Below are 20,069 nucleotides of genomic sequence, written 5' to 3' on the forward strand. Positions count from 1 at the left end.
AAATTAAATATTCTTATATAAATCGTTGTAGACTATATCAAGTAATTTAAAATATATTAATACTAATTTAATTATTTTTTTAAAATTTATCGTATTTAATATTATAGGGGAGGGGATAAAAATGAGCATACAAATCTTCTAAGAACATTTAGAAAGTTCAGATTATTTAAATTTTTAGGATATTTTAGAGGGATAAACTACTATCTCTTAAATCTAATCATCAATTTTACAATAACAAGAGTGTTTAAGAATCCAAACCTCCTTTTCTCTGGTAGACTATTGATCACAAATAACTATAAAAAACTATTTCAAGTTTAAGGAAGTTCTTTGAATTATTTTAGCCTCAAAAGTCCCAAGAAATCTACTAACCATCTAAATTTGGTTTATTAAAATACGTTTTTTAAAAAAAAATTGTATCAGCGTTATCTTGCAAGACTTTATATAACAATTTCATATTTTTAACGATGCATTATTCTGTATTCTTAGATCATTTTATGTAATCTCCCATTTTTAGGTGATTATTATTATCATTATTATAAAAAATATATGTGCTTTAACGAATTTTGTTAGATTCAAATATCTGTATAAATTAACTAAGCATGAATTATAGGCTATACTATACTCGTGTTAATTAAGAACTGCAAAGTAATAAATAATTACACCCAATTTCTATATATTTCGATAACTTAATAAATTTATCAAATTTCTTTTTAATTTCTCTAAAGAACGGAATTTTAAAGTGCAGAAACTCAAAAGATAAATTTTTGTAAACTTTTATTCCTTAAAATTATAGTTTCTTTTTTAATCGTTGTATTTATTTAAAAATCATAATATTTTTCAATATCGGCAAGTATATTTTGATTTTCTTAAGTCTTATTATTCTTCATTCACATTAAAATGTAAATTTTGTTCGGTTAAATTTTCCCATTTTTTTTTTTACTAGATGTTCCTTTAGAATTACTAAATTAGTAGCATATTTTTTTCGTTAAAATACTCGAATTGACTTGAGGCTCTATATAATTTTTAAAAAGGATCTATATTCCAATATTTTATCCTTTCTTTTACAAGGGCTTCCAATGGTATACAGTTACTTATCTTTCTTTATCGTTTTTCTATTTTCATCCACATATAAAATTAAATAAACAGACTGTATCATTCTGATCGCCATTTTTTCTCTGTAAAATTTCTAATAGAAAATGAGTGCACACCTTTAAGCATATTTTAAGCATATCGGAACCAAATATATAAAGTTCTATGATTAAAAAAAAAAATTATAACCAAAATTTGGGATTTCTACCTAGAAATTCATAAATTAAGGTAGGACAAAATCGGCTGGACACTGGTCTTAAATGTTTGAGATTCTAATATTATTTCAGGATCTAAAAACAGAAAGTCTAAGCATAGAATTATCTAGCCATTAAATCTCCAAAGATTAGGCATATTATGCAAGTCAGCATTTGAAATATTAGAATTGACTCCTTTCCTTATACCTATATTCTCCCCATTTTTATCAAGAAAAAGCCCATATCAAGGTTCCTTATTTTTTTTTCATTTAAAGTGCCATTGTTTGTCAATCTGCTCATTTCAAAAATTTAAAAAAAATCATACCGGAAATGTGTTCCAGCATGTTTAGGATTACTTATCATATCCTACGAATTTCAGAATATTATTTTATATTGCCTTTACACATCAGTCACCCGAAGAAAAACCTTTAAAATTTTTACGTTCCTTACCAGGATTGAACCTGGGATCTTCTGTTCCAAGCATGCCTCACTAACCCACTAGGCCACTTCGGCGATACAAATTTCAGAATGTATTCACAGATAAAATTTGTAGTCATTTTAAAATTGATATAAAATAAAATAAAATATATGGGAGAAAACTACATTAAGGTTCAGAGCGAAATTTTTTAAAAAAAAACATCAGAGTGGGGGCGTGGAATTTTTTATATGCTAGAATATATTTGCAAAATTATAAAGTAGTTCGATTAGAAAACCAATGACCGATGAGACATATTGAAATATTAGGCGGTAGTCTCAGACACCTTGTAATTCATTTGGACCACAAGCCCATAAATGTATTCAAAACAATTAGGGCAAAGGTTACGTTTGATCACGGTTGATCCAAACGGAAGGCTTCCACCTTCGACAAAGAATGTCAACCGAAATTTGTCTATCCAATTGCATAGCCGATTATACCTTACTAAAAAAAATTTAATTATATTTTTTTATATAGATTATAGATAATACAAGTATGTTAATTATAAATTTAATGTTTTCAAATGTCTTTTTTAACCTAATATATAACCATTAGGATACAGTTTAAAAAATTCATTTTAATTTAAATTTAAATTAACAATTTACATAGTATATAAAAGGCAAAAAAATAATAATACAAAAGCCAAAATTATATGTAATATGCCATAGAGATGATAATTAAATTATCAAAATGAAATTGAAAGATAAAGTTATATATAAATAATTAATGAAAAAATTTTTAATTTAATATAAAACCCCGCTATATCCGTCATCTATTTGTATATAAAAGTTTAAAAAAATTAATATTAAAATCGTTTATGAATTTATAATAATAATATATTGTACTCATTAGAAGAAAAAAGACATGTTTTGAAAACCTACGCAAAAGTGTGTTTTTATGTATATAAGCAACAAAAATTAAAGAGAGAATATTGAATATATTCTATTAAAATTTTAAAAATTATTAAGTTTAGACGGGATATCCTCATAAAAAAATTATTAACACTTTTTACGTCGCGCAGAGTAAAAAAGTGAGCATAGAGAATATAGATGCTGGAGGATTGTAGCTGAAGAATCATAGAGGTCCACCATTTTCGTTATTATTTGGCTATTTTGAAGGAGTTTCTAAGAAATGATCTTGAGATATCCTAATCATCCGGGAAACGTTAAGAACGTTAATGACTTTGCCTTTTGGTTTCTTTGAATATGATTTTCATATTGTCAACGCAATTTCATTATATACTCGATATTGGTAAAAGTTTATATGTATAAGAGTTAAAATATTTATTTCGAATCAACGGTAAGAAGGTTTGAACGTATTTATTGATATAATTTTAACCTATTTAGTAATACTATTTAGAAATGGATACACTGATTATTGACTTTAATTCGTATAATCCTATATCATATCTAACATGTAACTTTTATGGTTATCAAGTAATAGATTCCATTACTTAACATTTCCTAAGCTAATTTTTTTAAACTTTAATCTATTATATTTTAATTATTACTTTTATTTAACATTGAATTAGAATTTAAGAATTGAGATGACGACTCCTACACTGTGTTCAAATGGGAATCAAAGATCCAATGCCAGAAAAACTTTAAATAGCGGGAAATTTCCTAGAACCCATTTAGTATTTAAAACTTTACTTTTAACTACGCTCTTGGTGATGCACATGTGTCAACATGTCAATAGTCAAGTACTGTTTTCTAGAAATTGGTCTGGAGGCGGAGGCAAAAGAGCATATGTAGCGGATAGGGATACTTTTGATTACAATAAAGTGGCTGCTCAGCTAAATATGCCGGACTTGTTAAGCGACGATATAAATGGGTGCATTGCCGATTCTAATTCAAGAATTAAGACCGAGATCTCCTTACTAATAGAAGTATATAATTTTCTTAGACTTTCTAATGAACATATAAGAGTTCCCTGTACAATGATTATCTTTCCATTATTTATGTAATATGTTTTTTTTGATCACAACTCATAAACCTATATGAATGATGTAGAAAAATGTTGAGAAGGATTAATGATATGTGTCCTTTTTCTTTCTTTCTTTCTTTCTTTCTAAATCGTATATTTTACAAAAAAATTTTTGTATAGAAAGAAAAAGAAAGATTGAAGGAATGCCAAAATGTGATGACTAACAGGATACAGGATATTTTACAAAAGACAGGAAAATGACATCAAATAAATTTTTCGTTACCAAATTTCTTCTTTCATCTTTTAATCTCTTCACCTTCAATCATTTAAAAATAAAATTTTCACCTCCTTTTCATTTCGATATTTCAAAATCATATAAATTTATATGTAGAATCTCATTATTTAGTTCATAATAATAATAAATAAATAAACGAATTCTGATGTATCTATTAATGAGTTGAAAGTGGTGTTGTTTAAACGACTTTAACAAAATTTTGGCCAGAAAAATATGCCTCTAAGCCCCATGATTTCACCTAATAGATGCTGTGACTTTTATGCCATCTCCGAACAAAATTCTTCAGGAACTTGAGTAATATTGTACTTGAGTAAATATCGAGGTTGGCCGTTTTTAAAAATCGGACTCTAATCCAGCTGTTTAACAAAGGGTTGAAAGGTTAAAATCCATGGCCATGATAATATTATATTGGCCAAGAGATCTGGAGAATAGAGGTTCCAAACCTTTCCGTTTACCTATGAGCCCAAAATATTCAGTGCCAACCTAAAATTATTATAGTCTAAAATTTTAAACCGTTTAACGACACACGACACTCACTAATGAAACACCAATCGAATATATTTTAAAATGGTTGTAAATCCGTTTTAAAAAATAAATTTTTATAAAATATCAGAAGAAAAGACACACTTTTTAATATCAAAAAAAATTTTTTTTTTTTTAAAAAAAAATCGTATTTATTCTTCACAATTTATCTTGTCCTCAAAACATGATAAGCAAATTTTTGAAGTTATTGGCTTAGCAGTGGTGTTTTGCCCTAAAAATTTGGCGGGAGAAGGGGGAAGGAATTTTTTCGTTCCGCGGTAATTCATGCCATATTTTGATATATGGAATCCGGAATCCGCTCCGATATCGAAGGCGCGGAAAATTGTTAACTCTAGATTCGTTCGATTAACTTATCATCATTCATCGAATTCGTGAGATGAAAGCCTCCTCACACACGTCAGTATATACTGCAATATAAAGTATATATGATATATTCGACACAGTTAAGTATTTTTTTTTTAAATGTGAAAACTTTGTGTTGTTTAAAACGGCTTATTAAAATATTTAAGCAAACCTGAAGATTTTGATAATACCAAGGTTTTGTAGATCTATCAGAGAAATTCTCAAGGTTAAGGGCAACATATTTCTAAGCTAAAATATTTGGTTAGATGTATTTAAAAATCAGCTAAATCGACAATAAAAAGTGTAGTTGGTAGAAGGGCATCGAAGAAAACCTGGTAAATTCCTAATTTATTGATTTCTTCTTTAAGTAGAAAGGTTTAAACCCTAATTAACTAATACAATCTTCCTAAAAAGATTTTGTTTAAAATTGTAACTAATTTTACTCTGGTTACTATTAAGATTAGCTCATACATAACAGTAGCAAAGATACGCTAGGCTTTTGAGGCAGTTGATTATATTTTATCAATATTGAAGCTATCCTTTAAATGATTTAATACCTCAATCGAAACTATAGGATGATAGTTTTTTGCCTTAACTATTTAGACTTTTTAGGGTGAATGGACCTTATTGGATGAGTTAACAAAGCAGTAAAATTTATATGAGGAATTATAAAAAAATTTGATGTTTAAATTATTCATCGGGTCAAAATGATATCCAACTTCCACAGAATATTTCAATAATAGAAGTGAGTCTGAGGGAAATCAAAATATAAATTTTTTTAAAAAAACGTATATCATCATTGTCAATTTATTATCTTTCTTCCCCACCATGTATAGTCTTTGTTCTGGTTTTTAACAATTTTTTTGTATAAAATAAGATTAAAAATCAAAATATTTATTTTCAAATAAGCTGGCCCCAATCAACACTGTGTTCATCATTACCAATCGTTACCAATAAACCCTAGGGTTGTGTTCGGAAGTGAGGCCTTCAATTTCATTAAAACCATAGGATAAAAAAAATTAGATATGTAGATCTCAGGGGATCCCAATGAAGGACTTTACTTACGTCAGCAGGATTAAGCATTCACTTCTCTAGGGTGATTTTTAATCTTAGTTCTTTCTTACGTTTTTCTTCCTAGATTATTTATACTAATATATTTTTTTATAAATATATTTAATTTTTAATATATCCTTATTTGTTTTTATTTTAAAATCTATATTTTTTAATTTCAATAATAGTTATATATAAATGTTTATGTTTTAATTTTAAAAATAAAAGAAGATATATTATAATAATGCAAGGAAAAAAAAAATAAAATTAAAAATATGAAAAAGAAAAATATTTAAAAAGAAAAATATGAAAAAAAGAAAGAAAAAAAAAATGTATTTTTTGACTTTATAAAAATCAGAAAGAGAATCAAAATTTAATTGGCGGGTGAACTCAACCACTTTTCAAAATTTTGGGAGGGTAAAAATACAAAAAGAAGTTGAGGGGTCTGAGCTTAGCCATTTCTAGCCGCCGCGTTTTCGCCCCTTGAATTTATCAGCTGATTGTTAGATGGGGGATATTATGACGACAACCTTTTTATAACATTTTAAACATGGACATGGAGTAAAAGATTTGTAAAGTAATTGTTAACAATTGCTCTAGGTCTCCAAAGCCGATCTAGGAGTGGGGTTAGAATACTATGTTTTGATACGGGTCTCATTATTTTTAAAATGCCATTTAATTTTCTTTGAGGCCATCTAACGGTGAGAATCATGATAAGGAGGATGGTAGAGTGAAGATTGTATATTAAATAATCTAAGGTGAGAGAATTTACAATTCTCCAAGAAAAAAATCACGGAGTTTGAATCACACAAACATAAAGAAAGAGTTTATAAATAATGATATACAAGATAATCAACAATTAACAAAATTTTTTCTAAACCAATGATAAAAGTGGAGATCTAATGATTTATTTCCATAATTCTCTCCTTTTCCTTCTCGTATAAACAACTACAAATATATCTTATCCGATAAATTATTTCCAGAAAACAGAGAGAGGGGATGTCAAAATTTTAAAAGAATTAGAATTATAACTATTATATATGGAAATTATATCGATGTAAATAAATGGAAGGTATATAAAAAAACATGGTATTAATCTCCACGAAACATTATTTTTTATTTAAATATATATAAATTATCTGGATTCGTTTATAAAAAAAGCCGTAATTTTTAATTTGTTTAAAAAAATAAATTTTAATTTGTCAATTTTTGGTTTTCAAAGATTATCTTTCTACCAAAGCATTTTTTTTTTCTTGTAGAAGTTTTGGTTAAAATTACTTCTTTTCTTTATTAGGATATATAGAGCAGAATTAGGAATTTTTTTGGTATTTTCTATTATTTGAGAACATATACGCTATTAAAGAGAATGGATGAGTTTTCGTTTCAAATCCTCTAAAATATGACTCTTAGGATTAGTGTTGTTAAGCGACTCGTTTTGAGCCGATTCTTAAAAACGGCTAACTCCATATTTCATCCAGAAAAATATTAGGAAAACCTGAAGATTTTGCTAATAGAAGGAACAAAGGTCTAGATTTTATCGAAATCTCTAGACTTAGGCTATTTTTCTTGCTAAAAAATTGAATTAGCTATTTTTAAAAACGGTCTCTAAACGAGCCTTTTAACAACACTACTCTTAGTTGCGAAGCCTATGATATTTAAAAAAAATTATTTTGAGAACCTATGTTCTTCTTTTTAATTTTTTTTTTCTGGCTATTTTGTGAATCGAGGGAAGCAGAATTGGGAAATAAGTTTACACAATGCAATTTGTTAGATAAATAAGTAAGAAATTTTATCTTGTATTAGATCATTCATTGAATATACACTATTATTATTTTAAAAGTCCAATACTAAATACTAATGTAAAAATTATACTATTTATAATTTAAATACTAAATATTAATGTAAAAATTATATTGTTTACAATTACTGTTTCTTCAAAGTAAAATATTTACTTTACTTGATATATTTTCATTATTTTAAAAGTCCCATAGAAACGTACGACTGAATTTAAAAAAAATATAAAAAAACGCAATAATTATATATGTTAGCGGCAATGTGTTTTTACCTGCAATGTGTTATTTTTTCAACTTTAAAACAATATTTTAGAGCGTTTTTTTAAATTTAAAAATCTGATTTTACCGGAAATGAATTCCAGCATGTTTGGAATACCTATCTTATGAATTGTAGAGAAATTTACCTTTAAATTTTGAGTTAATTATAATTTATATGAAAAATCTATGGAAGAAATAATATAAAATATATTAGGTTTAAAAGCTCATGATAAAATTATCTGAATTTCTTAGGGTAGGTATTCCAAGCATGATTGAGTACATTTCCGGTAAAATCAGATTTTTAAATTTAAAAAAACGCGCTTAAAAATTGCTTTAAAGTTGAAAAAATAACACATTGCCGGCAAAAACACATTGTCGGAAAAAACACATTGCCGCTAACATATATACCTATTTAATTAATGCAGAATAAAAAACAAAAAATATTAATAATTTTTTCTAATTTTTAAAAAATAGCATTTTTTATATAATTTATCACAAGAATAAATGCGCAAAAAAAATCAAAAAAATATTAATCACAAAATAAAAATTGAAAGAATGAATGCGCACGCAACAAAAATCAAATAAAATATTAATCACAGAATTAACTGCTTAAAATGATTGTTTTTAATAAATAGTTCTAAATTTTTTTTAAAATGGATATCTATATATTTATGCCTTGTTGAATGTCTTTCACAACATGGCCTGCTCCAAGTCTTGTCTGGTCTGATATTAAAATATGTTTCGTATATTATACCTGTATTCCAATGTTTTTCCTCTCTAATCTATGAATTAGTGGAATTCTAAGGCATTTACACATTGCATCTAAAGTGAATGTACTTTTCTTTAATTCTCTGTAATCTACATATAATTTTAATTTAATGAAATTAAAAATGGAAAAGAAATATTGAAAAAATTTAACGAGTCAAAAATCATTGATTGTTTAAAACTGTATGTAATTTGTGCAGAATTGCTTAAAAACTTCTGATATCATTGCATGAAGATTGGAATATTAAATATAAAACAACTTATATAAGAATTATTTTCTTCTTCAGTATGAGAGATTTTTCATAACATTTCGATTTTAAAATATAAGATATTTAATTATTTTAGTAATTATTCTTTTCTAAAAAATTGAAAAGCATGAGCAAGATAAATTAAAAGTGGGTCTTAAATTTTTGGCTGGACTAATTTTACAGAATAATTTTTTATAATTTTCTAGAGACAACCTTTTTATGTATCATGATACTTATATATATATATATTATATAAAAGAAATCAAGAGAAAGTCTAAATTAATAGATGGCATGTCTGGCATAAATATGCAAAAAAAAAATTGAGAATTTTTTACGCTATAATCCAGAAGGACTGGCAACCCCTGGTTCATTAATCAATAATTTAATCTTATATTAAATTTATAAATTGAAATCGTTTTTTATGTATTATAAAATTATGAATTATTTAAGTAGATAAATTAATTTTTAAGTAATAAAAATTATAACGGCTCACATGACATAAACATATGTTCACAAGTTTTTTTAAAATTAAAATTTATTCAAAAAATATGCAGAACATAGGGCCTGCGCATTATCATCACTTGGATAACTAAATATCTTATTAAAAATTTATTTTGGTAATCTGGTTAATTTAAATTAAGAATTATAAGGCTAACAAATTTGAGCGTTTAGAGTTTTACCATACTACTCTTATATATATATATATATAACGCAACTAAATTTTATATACCCTTGTTATTGGTAGTATAAAAAATAGCCAAGTACGTTGGCTTTAATAGCTTTTGTAATTTGTTATTGTATTCTTTTGTAATAATAAAAGCCGAAAATTTTGAGCATAAATGTGAAACGATAGAATGGCGAAATAATATTGTATTTAAATATATAAGTAAATATAAAACAGAAAAGAAAACAACAATTGTTTAAACTGAGGTTGCCTCTTTAATATCATCTATTCAAAATTTTAACCAAGTTTTTTAAAAAAAAGATATTTAGCCAATTTTTTATACATCTAATGTATATACATATATTTATAATCTCCGTTTAATAGACATATAATGTATCAAAATTTAAGGAATCTATAAAAGGCCTAAATATTAATTTTTTTTCGACTCGACTAAATCCGAACCGGTGCTGCCGGTAGTAAGATCGAACCCGGATATTCCCAACTCATAATTAGTTTTTTTAAACATTTGTTCCTCAATTTTTTTAATATTATTTATTTGCTAATTGCGATGTGCTATACTCGCTAATTTTCACGTCTGAGGCGAAGATTTGGAGACTGCGCACTATACTAACTTACTAAATTTTGTACAATTTATATATATATGTTAGCGTCTATTCCGGCAATGAGTTATTTTTACAACTTTATGATTTTACTGAAAATATATTCTATCAAGTTTGGAATACTCATCTCATGAATTATGGACAATTTTGCTGTGTTAACCTTTGAATCATTTATAATTATATATAAAAAAATATATGGAAAATTTGAATATAAATAAAAGTTTTAAAAGTTCTAATATTGTAAAAGATTTGTAGGCATTAATTTCTCAAAACTTATATATTATTTCAATCATTTTAAATGAATTATATTAAAAAAAACTATTACTCTCAGTAGATGTCTTCAACAATAAAATCTGAATGTTGTCAAAACAACGAATTAAGACAAAAAGGCCGTCTTATATTATTTGAGGAGAAGGCAATTGTCTCAAACATTTTACATGCCATCTTTAATAGGTATTTTTGATCGATAAAATAAAAATTTAAATGGATAAACCCTAGACCTATCATCGATGACACTCATTTAACAGCTGAATTTTAGCCTATTTTTTTATAATTTATACAGAAGAATCCTTACACAAGCCTCATGATTTTATTCATAGGTGGCCCATAGGTTTGGATATCTATTGGCGAAATCCAGAGGCCCCATCTATGTATATTCTTCTAGTTAAAATATTGTATTTAGTCGTTTTTATAAATGGCCTCATAATCGAGCCCTTCAACAACACTATAAATAATTAAATCTCAATTTTAATTTTTCTGGTCATAGCAATTAAAATTTTTTTTAAACTTTTTGTTACCGACTCTCCACCAATATTACTTAGTAATAAAATAATTTTGAGCATTAATAAAATAGCCCTATAAGTAGAATTTTATGGGAGAATATGAGCCGTTTAAATCAGATACTAAAACTTAGTATTACAATCTAGAAAGAGATATATTTCTAGTCAGAGCGTCCAAGTAAACTTATTAACGCATTAGAATTGTTTCAGCAGCAATAAATCTAAAACTGTTAATAAAAAAATATTTTAATAACATGATATTGACCATCACTTCTATAACTACGTATACTAATGCGATCAATTCTAGAGTAGACTTATAGCTAAACTAGAACTAATGAGTTAGCTCTGTTACGTATATTCCATGCAGAGGAAGTCATAGAAGAAATAGCTAAAGGCATGTTTTAGTAAAATATTTAATCTATTCTTGTAGTACCTAGAGAAAACACTTTTATTATATTTTGTAATGAAATAGTTTAAAAACATTTTTTGAATATTAATCTAGATTAAAATAATTTTTTAATGACCAATTTATAGTGTTATTTTAATTAGAATTAACAAGATAATATTGCTAAGATGTAGAAAATAAATATGATCTTCAAGATAAAAACCCGAACTAAAAGGATCAACAGTCCATTAAGGCAGATCTGAGAAGGCAAAGCCTCCATTCCCTTATAGATTTGGACTCCCGTTCCCCCTCGGCCGTTCTCAGCCACTGTCTGCAAAAGTTACAAGTTATACCTCTATCAAATCGAGGACCAGTCTAGGATCACCCTGAATTCTTGTGGGGAAATTTGCTAGTCAACAGAAACACGTTTAATTAAAATTAAGAATTCTAGTAACTTTAAAAAAAATATAATGATTACATTTTTTGCTAAAAAATTCTAGAAAATTTATGATCAATTATTTATGTAAAACTACCATCTTTTTTACAGTCATCCAAATTATGGCGACAAACCTTATAGATTCTGGTGCCGATCTTGGTTCTTAAATGGATAAAAGTATTTATCAGTCAGAAAAACAAAATAAGTAAAGAAAATAAGATAAATATATATATGTTAGCCAATAATGTGTTTTTTTTAAACTCTCCCTATCAAATTACATTGTAATAGGATCTTTGTTATTAATCAAGATCAACTCCATCCTTAGTGAGTTAATCTATTATAGTGATATCTTAACTCAATGATAAGTGGAATTAATCACTCACGCTACAATATAAGAATGATATTAATATAACACAATTATATAACTAAAATAAATTTTAACTTATAAATCAATAAGTAAGGTAATTTAATTTATATTACGAAAATTGGAAATTTTATTATAACGTTACTATACTGCAAAGCATAATAACCCCCCATAATAATAATTTCAAAAAGCTTTTATTAGTGTAAGTAAAAAAAAAACCTTCCTTTTTATACATTTATCTAAGGAAAATTATTAAGAGATCAATAGATCGTTATCAATACTATGTAACTCCCGAGTGTATCGGTGAAGGGTATGGTTGCATAGTTGAAGACAATTGTTGTGACGGATGCCAGTGTATCGAAAGTATCTGTAGTTGGTATATTTTTTTCAAATTTTGAATGGTTCGCACACACACACAGGTTGATTTAAAATTGAATAATGGAGCTTTTATAATGGGAAGTGATTTAGTACACATATGTAGTGGATTCACTATAACTGGTTTATCTTTTTTATAAGAGGAATTATTATTAATAATTTAACGAGATAGTAGAAACAAGATGGGGACTTATAATTGTAATAATTGATACCTATCAAATTTTAATAACCAAATTTCGAAAGAGTTTTAAAAAATAAAACATTTTGTGGATATCAATATGATTTTTTTGAATTATTGGTTGGCACACAGGCCAAAGCTATTATTCTGTTGTGTGGAACTATAAATTAAAACGCATAATTATAAGACTCGTGAGTAGGTTTCTAAAATATTTTTCCTACTTATATAAGACAGTGGCCTACAAAGCAAGGCCCGACTGAGACTGTTTATTTTTTTTAATGAACAACGCATTCTTAATGTATAATTTTTTAAAATCTTATTTTTGGTCCTCTTATATCTCTACTTTAGAGCTATCTATTTCTGTAATAACCGTTTTATAGACCATTGAATTATTGGTATCTTTATCGATTTATAATTAAATTGCATTAAAAAAATACCTAGTTAACAGGTCTTTTGAATACAAAAAAGTAATGCATATAGTTAATTTTCAAATAATATTTTTTTTTCTTTCTTTCTTTCTTTCTTTATTCGCCTCAAAATTCAAAGAAAAAGATATAATAATTCTAATGCTAGGGTTGGCCCATACAAAGATTTACAAAATACAGATTTTGCTCTCTGGCTCGATTTGCTATATATGAATTGTCTGGCTCGAGACCCCTTATTTTTTTTTACATACAAATATCCCGACCTGGTCTGTTATACATTTTTTCATCCTGCATGCCCGGCTTTGCACATAATTTCTAATTACAAGATTAATATTTTCAATTGACTAATTACTATGTTTAGCGATTACAAAAAGTTAGAAGTGGTCAAATCGGCGACTAAGAAACATGGGAGGCAATGCGGAGGCCGTCATGGCAAATGCAAATAGGGGCCATGTATGTCGGGGTCTCTGCCAAAACTATTACGCGTGTCACATGAGGGAACAGAAATGAAGTAAATTACGTTTGGTATTTGGATGATTTATCTTATATTTGCATCATATTTTGGAATATAAGAATTTAACAAGCGGAAGTGATATGACCGGGTGGAATCTAAAAAAACGTCGCGTTGAATTAGCCGCGTCTAAAAATCTGCTCATTGGGCCACAATACTAAAAGTCAGAGACTACTATAGTTCTAACCATAATGAGAACACAACTTGCCTCCGATTTATGAAGGAGAAGACGGATCGAGCGATTTTTTTGCAACTTTTTCATAAAATGACAACTCTCCCATCAAATTTAAAATTTATTTTTCAGAATACAATTGTTGTAAATATCGATTTGTAATTGACATTTATGGACATTTGGCGATGGACTTGTATGATGGAACATATAATTTGAATAGGATCGTATGAAATTGCGTTTTGATAATAATGATACATTAGAATTATATAGAGATCCGGTTATAATGTGCGTTTTGTATTATTGTATTTTTGTTGTTTTTTATAATTTTAAATTGTTTATAAAGCTCTCATTATATATATATATACATATGTTTTTTTAAATTAATAATAGGATCAAACCAGATGACATTTTTCTATAATTTATATTTTTAAAAAAAATACATCAATAATCTTTTAATAAATGATAAACCTTACAATTAAGATACGAATTTTACTTAACTTAAAAATATTCGGCATAAAATCAAATTAGGTATTGGCAAAGATTGGCGAAGAAATGACAGCACGATAATTAAATGTAAACTTAGATTCAAAATTGGGAACGATTGTAATTTTTGCTATTTTTATTAAAAATTTTCAAGAATTCCAATCAGTCAAGCAGTTAATAGAAGAAAGTGCTATATTTATATTACCAATGTATTGACAAATCATTAGATACGTTTTTATGATTTGTTTTTCTGAAAAATTTTGCAATTTATAATCACTTTAAAAAATTAAATAAAATACATTCAAGCTACTAAGTGTTAAATAGTGCGAATAAATTTCATTATAAATAACGATGCTTTCTACACCTATTTCTCTCTCTTACTAGTTTTGAAAAGCCCTGTTAGGGTCGACACTTAAATAGCGGCCCGATTAAGATTATAACCGAAATAATATTGTGTAAGTCAATTTTGTTTATAGATGTTAGAGAGGTTTGGACTTCTACTCACCAAATCCGGTTAAAATCGGTTTTTTGACAACACTATCTTCCTACCCTAACTGGCTATGTAATGGTCCCTAGTTATACACTTTTAAGTGTGTGGCCATGCTATTTTTTCCTATGAGGGCCAAACTTGGGGAGGGGTTATAACGGGTTGGTTCACTTTTGGTTTGTATCTCAATAAAGTTTTGTAATCTGGATAAATAAAACAAGAGTTGACCAGTAGGTTAAATACGATCAAAATTCTGTTAATTGACCGGCTAAAATATTATTGGTTTATATCATTCTAATTTTAGGTTTACAATTTATATATACTTATATATCATAAAAATCATAGATTTTAATTATAATTATGTATTTAAAAATAAACAGAATTTTATATTTGAAATATTGCTTTGATTTGATTTGAAATATATAAACGAAATAAATATAAATAGTAATAAATTGTAATAGATTGCTACGATATTGTTTGAGAGAATTTACTCGCTTCATTTTAATTAATGAATATCGGATACCTGCAAGCACACACCCGGTTTTAAATATCCGAGCGAGTCCGAATATTTTAAAACGAAATTATTTATAATATATATCAACATATATAAAAACATTAAAATATCACTTATATATTCTATTTTCAAAAATATCAATTTTTACACGTATTTTTTTTTCTTTAAATTTAAAAATATGTCCAATTTTTATATTTATTAGATTTTTTTGCTATAAAACCGAAAATGTTTTGAAAATAAATGTACCGGGTTATCAAATGATAATTTTTAATAGTAAGTGAATTGCAATGTGTCTAGTAGTGTTGTTAAACGACTCAATTTGACCCGATGTTTTAGAAAGTATAACACAAGCCCCGACAGTTCGCCGATAGATAAAATCTCTTGGCTTGCATAATATTTTTCTGGATAAAATATTGAAACACTGATGTCTATCTAGCATAAAGAAGATAAGTTCAGTAGGTTCAAAATGATTATTAACTGAAAATTGAACCGTTAAATGCGGTGTGTAGGAAAATTTCTGCGTGCATCTGAAGCAGAAATTTAAAAAAAATATCCGAGTCTAGCAAATGAGAGGTATGTTGTGCCGTCTCAAAAAAAAAATATTTACTCTAGTAAAACAAAATTATTTTAATTTTCATTCATTTTGCAATCACTCGCTAACAATTTGAAATTTAATTATTTGGGACTTGTCAGATTTGTGCAAAAATAATCTGATTAAAAGTATTATATTCATTTTTAAATATATATTACATATTCAAAACTTTATTAAAAAATCCATAAAGATTAATTAGCTACTTTTATATAATGTAAGCAAAATCTTTTTTTGGCAATTAAATTTTTGCGTATTAGGAATACAGGAGGATTATGGTCAAACCGAGGCTTGATGTTAAAGCGATATGTAGGCTTTTATCACGATACCCTATATTACCCATGGTTAATAGAATGATAAAACATTTATAAAACAAACCATAAAATTATTCATAATAAAAACGAATCATGAGACTTCAAATTTATTCATTAACAAAAATATAAACTAATACCTATCCATTAAAAAATAATATTAAGATTATAAATCATAATTAACCATCTTCATATATTCTTCATCCCAAAAGTCCATTCTTTACCAGCTGACATCTTCTCCAATTAATCCCAAATCTCCAACAAAGGACTTCTCTTTAACAATCAACCATGTGATTATTGTTTTTTTCTTCCTCCACCAGGAAAACTCTATTCCCATGTCAGAAAATAACTGACATTTTCTGTATTCAATTAAATTTGTTTCTTATTTTTTCAACAGCTACAACAATTTATATAAGCAGTTGTATACTTAGTGTTGTAAAACGGATCGATTTTAGGATTTTTAGAAACGGCCAACTCAATATTTTATCCAGAAAAAGATTATGCAAGCCTAAAGATTTAGCTCAAAGATGGCACAAAGGGTGGAACATCTAATGGCGAAATCTCGACGCTCAGGCAATATTTTCCTACCTATAATGTTGAATTAGCCGTTTTTAATAAAGTCGGCAGTTGTACTATGTGCATCCTGCTATATTTTAAGGATACAATTCTTTAAGATAAATAAAATCACACAAATATAATTTATAATACTTACAAGTTCTGATAAAGAATTGGGTAAAATTGCTCAAATTGACAACACTATTTTGCACTATTCATCTTAGGATAAGATAATTTTGCATCTTATATGATCGATCGACAAGTAAAAAACATTAAAATATAAATCTTAATATTGCATAACTGGCTTCATAGATAAAACAAATTCAAAAAAAAATAACAGAAGTGTCAATCAAATGTGTGTAAAAGGCAGTATTTGCAAGCAATTTCATGGCTAATATTTTAATATAGATTCCTATTTGCATTTCTTCGTCGGAAAAGAAATTTGTCGTTTTAGGGTATTATTCATATAAAAAACGGAAATAGATTGAAAATGAGAATAGAGAAATTGGTAAGAGTTTATCGATTCTAAGATTGATTAGATTAAGGTCAAACATGGTAAATTGACATATTAATTTTTATTCTTGTTAAAATAATTTAACTATCATAAACGATATTATTTTACACCAATTAAGATTTTATAATTTTTACCATCAAAATTACGTTGATTGGAATTTTAACGTTGTTTTTTGATATTCCTAATTCTGTATCTTATTTCTACAAATTTAAAAAAAAAAAATTAATAAATTTTAATATTACTTGAATTTATTTTGTCATTTTCATATAAAATTAAAGTAAAAATTGTCTCAAAAAAAACTTAGAGAAGCTATTTTAGATGGGTATAAAAATTATTATTTCGAATTCTTACATTAGAAGAAAGGAAAAAATAAAACATTTTCTACTATTATTATTATAGATCATATGTAATTTAAAACAAAAATTATTATAATTGTAAAATAAATACTTTTATTTAATTATATTTAATATTAAAAAAAAACATCTCAAATCTATAAGTCTAGAAGGGGCTATCTATCATTTACCTTTAATAAACAAGCCACATAGTTACTAAAAAAAGGCTTAAATCTTGTGTTTCCATTAAGTTTTCAAAGTTAATGTTTTTAATACAATTGTGTTGTGTCCCTAAAGTTAAGCTGTAATATAAAAAAAAATTTTTCTATTTTATAGTTATAACATTTTGAAAACTTATATTAATTAACAAAATCATATTTAGTATTATTTTTTAAAAATATTTACTTTTTGTAGGTTAAATAAATGAGGAAAATTACGTCTTCAAGTCAGAATTTTCTTATTCGTCACTAATAAAGATCATAAAAATATTTAATAAAAATAAAATTGAACCAATCAAAATTTAATTATTTAAAAAAATTTAGTAATTTTCGAAGAGCATCTATGGTCTAGTTGAATGAGTGCTTGTAACTCAATTCTGTAATTCTGGATTTAAGCAGCAAGAACCATGTTAAAGTAGGTTCCTTCATAATAAAGCACATCGCTATTTATGTTTTAATTTTTTTTTTTTTGTGAAATAAAGGAATTAAACGGTTTTTGGATGCTATTTATAAAAAACAAATAGAGTAAGGGGAAATATATTATAATTATTTTTATTTTATAAAAAATAAAGGATATTTGGTTCATTGTTATAAACTAATGAGCTTCAATAGGACATTCAAATTATAATATATAATAACAGTTAAGGCATTCATGCAAGGCATGCGGTAATTAATTTATTTATTTGACCTTCTCTTAGGGGGCTAGAATACCAAACATCCTGGAGCCTAATACTTTATTATCAGATGATGCTCTAGGTCCAGATGGTTTAACTTCCGTTACTTTGGTCTTTAGGGTAAAATTTTAATTTGGGAATTTCACATGCCTCTTTTCCGTAAAATGTAAATTCCAATCTAGTTTGATAAAGTCTAGACGAAAAAAATCAAATATTATTCGAAATTAACAAATTATATTATTTTTACCCATCGTTATCTCCCTTGGACATATGTCAATCGGAACTTAGAAGAGCCCTTGCATCAGAAACCTAAAAAGTTTTTTCTTAAACAAAATATCCAAATTATCTGTTTAAAATATTATTATTCATGTTTTTTGGGGAACTTAAAGTCCCAAACCTAATTTTTTTTTTATAGATTGAGTTTTTTAAAATAATTTTATTATATTAAGATATTAAGATATTTGTATTTGTTTAAATGTATATGATTATTGGTTTTATGGAAGTTATTATAAGTTACAACAACGAATTATTTAATCTGTTGAGAAAAAAATTTGATTTTACAGGACAATAATATACATTTAATTATTATATCATGCGGTTGTAATATCATTGCGAATTTAAATTATCTTAAAGCCGGTTTTACTAAGTTGTAAAATTTCTAAATAAACTTCAAATGCCTAAGTAAAACTCTAAATAACTAGATGAAGTGCAAATGGTATGAGGTAAAAAATTTTTATTATATCTTTTAATCAAATTCTTATATTTTTTTACATATATTATAAACCTAAATAAAGAAAATGAACAATAATTTTTTTAGCTATCCTGGCAAAATTAAAAATTATTATTTATCCTTATACTTTATCTATTAAATATTATAAATTTTTGTATTAAATTTTAATTATTTTTATAACCAAAAATTATTAAATAAGATTAATTAACTTGTAACGTTTTTTGAACCTGCAATGAAAGTGTAAAATAAATAAATTAATTAATTAACTAAGTTCTGACCTTAACCACGAAGTCTTGATCAAATTAATAAAAAAAATATATGCTATAGTAAATGTATTTTGTTTAATATGTTTATACTTGATAAATAATAATATTTATATATATTTAATCAAATTTATATTAAAAATATATAGTAATTGTTTAAAGAAAAAATAAATTTGCAATTTTATTTTTGAGAATTTTTTCTAAAAAATAATCAATTTTTAAATAATGAATAAATATTTTGCATTTCTATCCGTTTTAATCTTAATATTTGAGGATGTTAAAAGTAAAACATAGCTCTTTCATGTATAAAATTTATCCCAAAAAATGCTTTTATGTTTTTTTTATAATAGTCATGCAAGCAGAACCAAGTATTAAAATTTAAATAACTTCTTTATTTAAATTAATTATTATGTTAAACTTTTATAAAAAAATATATAAATATATTTCATATATTTATGGCATTTAACATAAAAAAAAATACTTTAAAGAATCAAATGGAAAAGGAAGATCAG

General features: G+C 26.1%; 1 protein-coding gene across 1 annotated transcript; it reads left to right on the forward strand.

Annotated features, from left to right (window-relative positions):
• The first annotated feature begins 3,285 nt into the window (after window positions 1–3,285).
• Window positions 3,286–4,070, forward strand: LOC135926601 (uncharacterized). Its single transcript, XM_065462527.1, has 2 exons — window positions 3,286–3,646; window positions 3,865–4,070. Exons 1-2 carry the CDS (start codon window positions 3,305–3,307, stop codon window positions 3,943–3,945), a joined length of 423 nt encoding a protein of 140 aa, XP_065318599.1. The 5' UTR covers window positions 3,286–3,304; the 3' UTR covers window positions 3,946–4,070.
• Window positions 4,071–20,069: the final 15,999 nt, after the last annotated feature.

The sequence above is a fragment of the Gordionus sp. m RMFG-2023 genome, chromosome 3 (genome assembly GCF_954871325.1).
Source record: "Gordionus sp. m RMFG-2023 chromosome 3, tfGorSpeb1-WG-v2, whole genome shotgun sequence".
In the NCBI taxonomy this organism is placed as follows: Eukaryota; Metazoa; Nematomorpha; class Gordioida; order Chordodea; family Parachordodidae; genus Gordionus; species Gordionus sp. m RMFG-2023.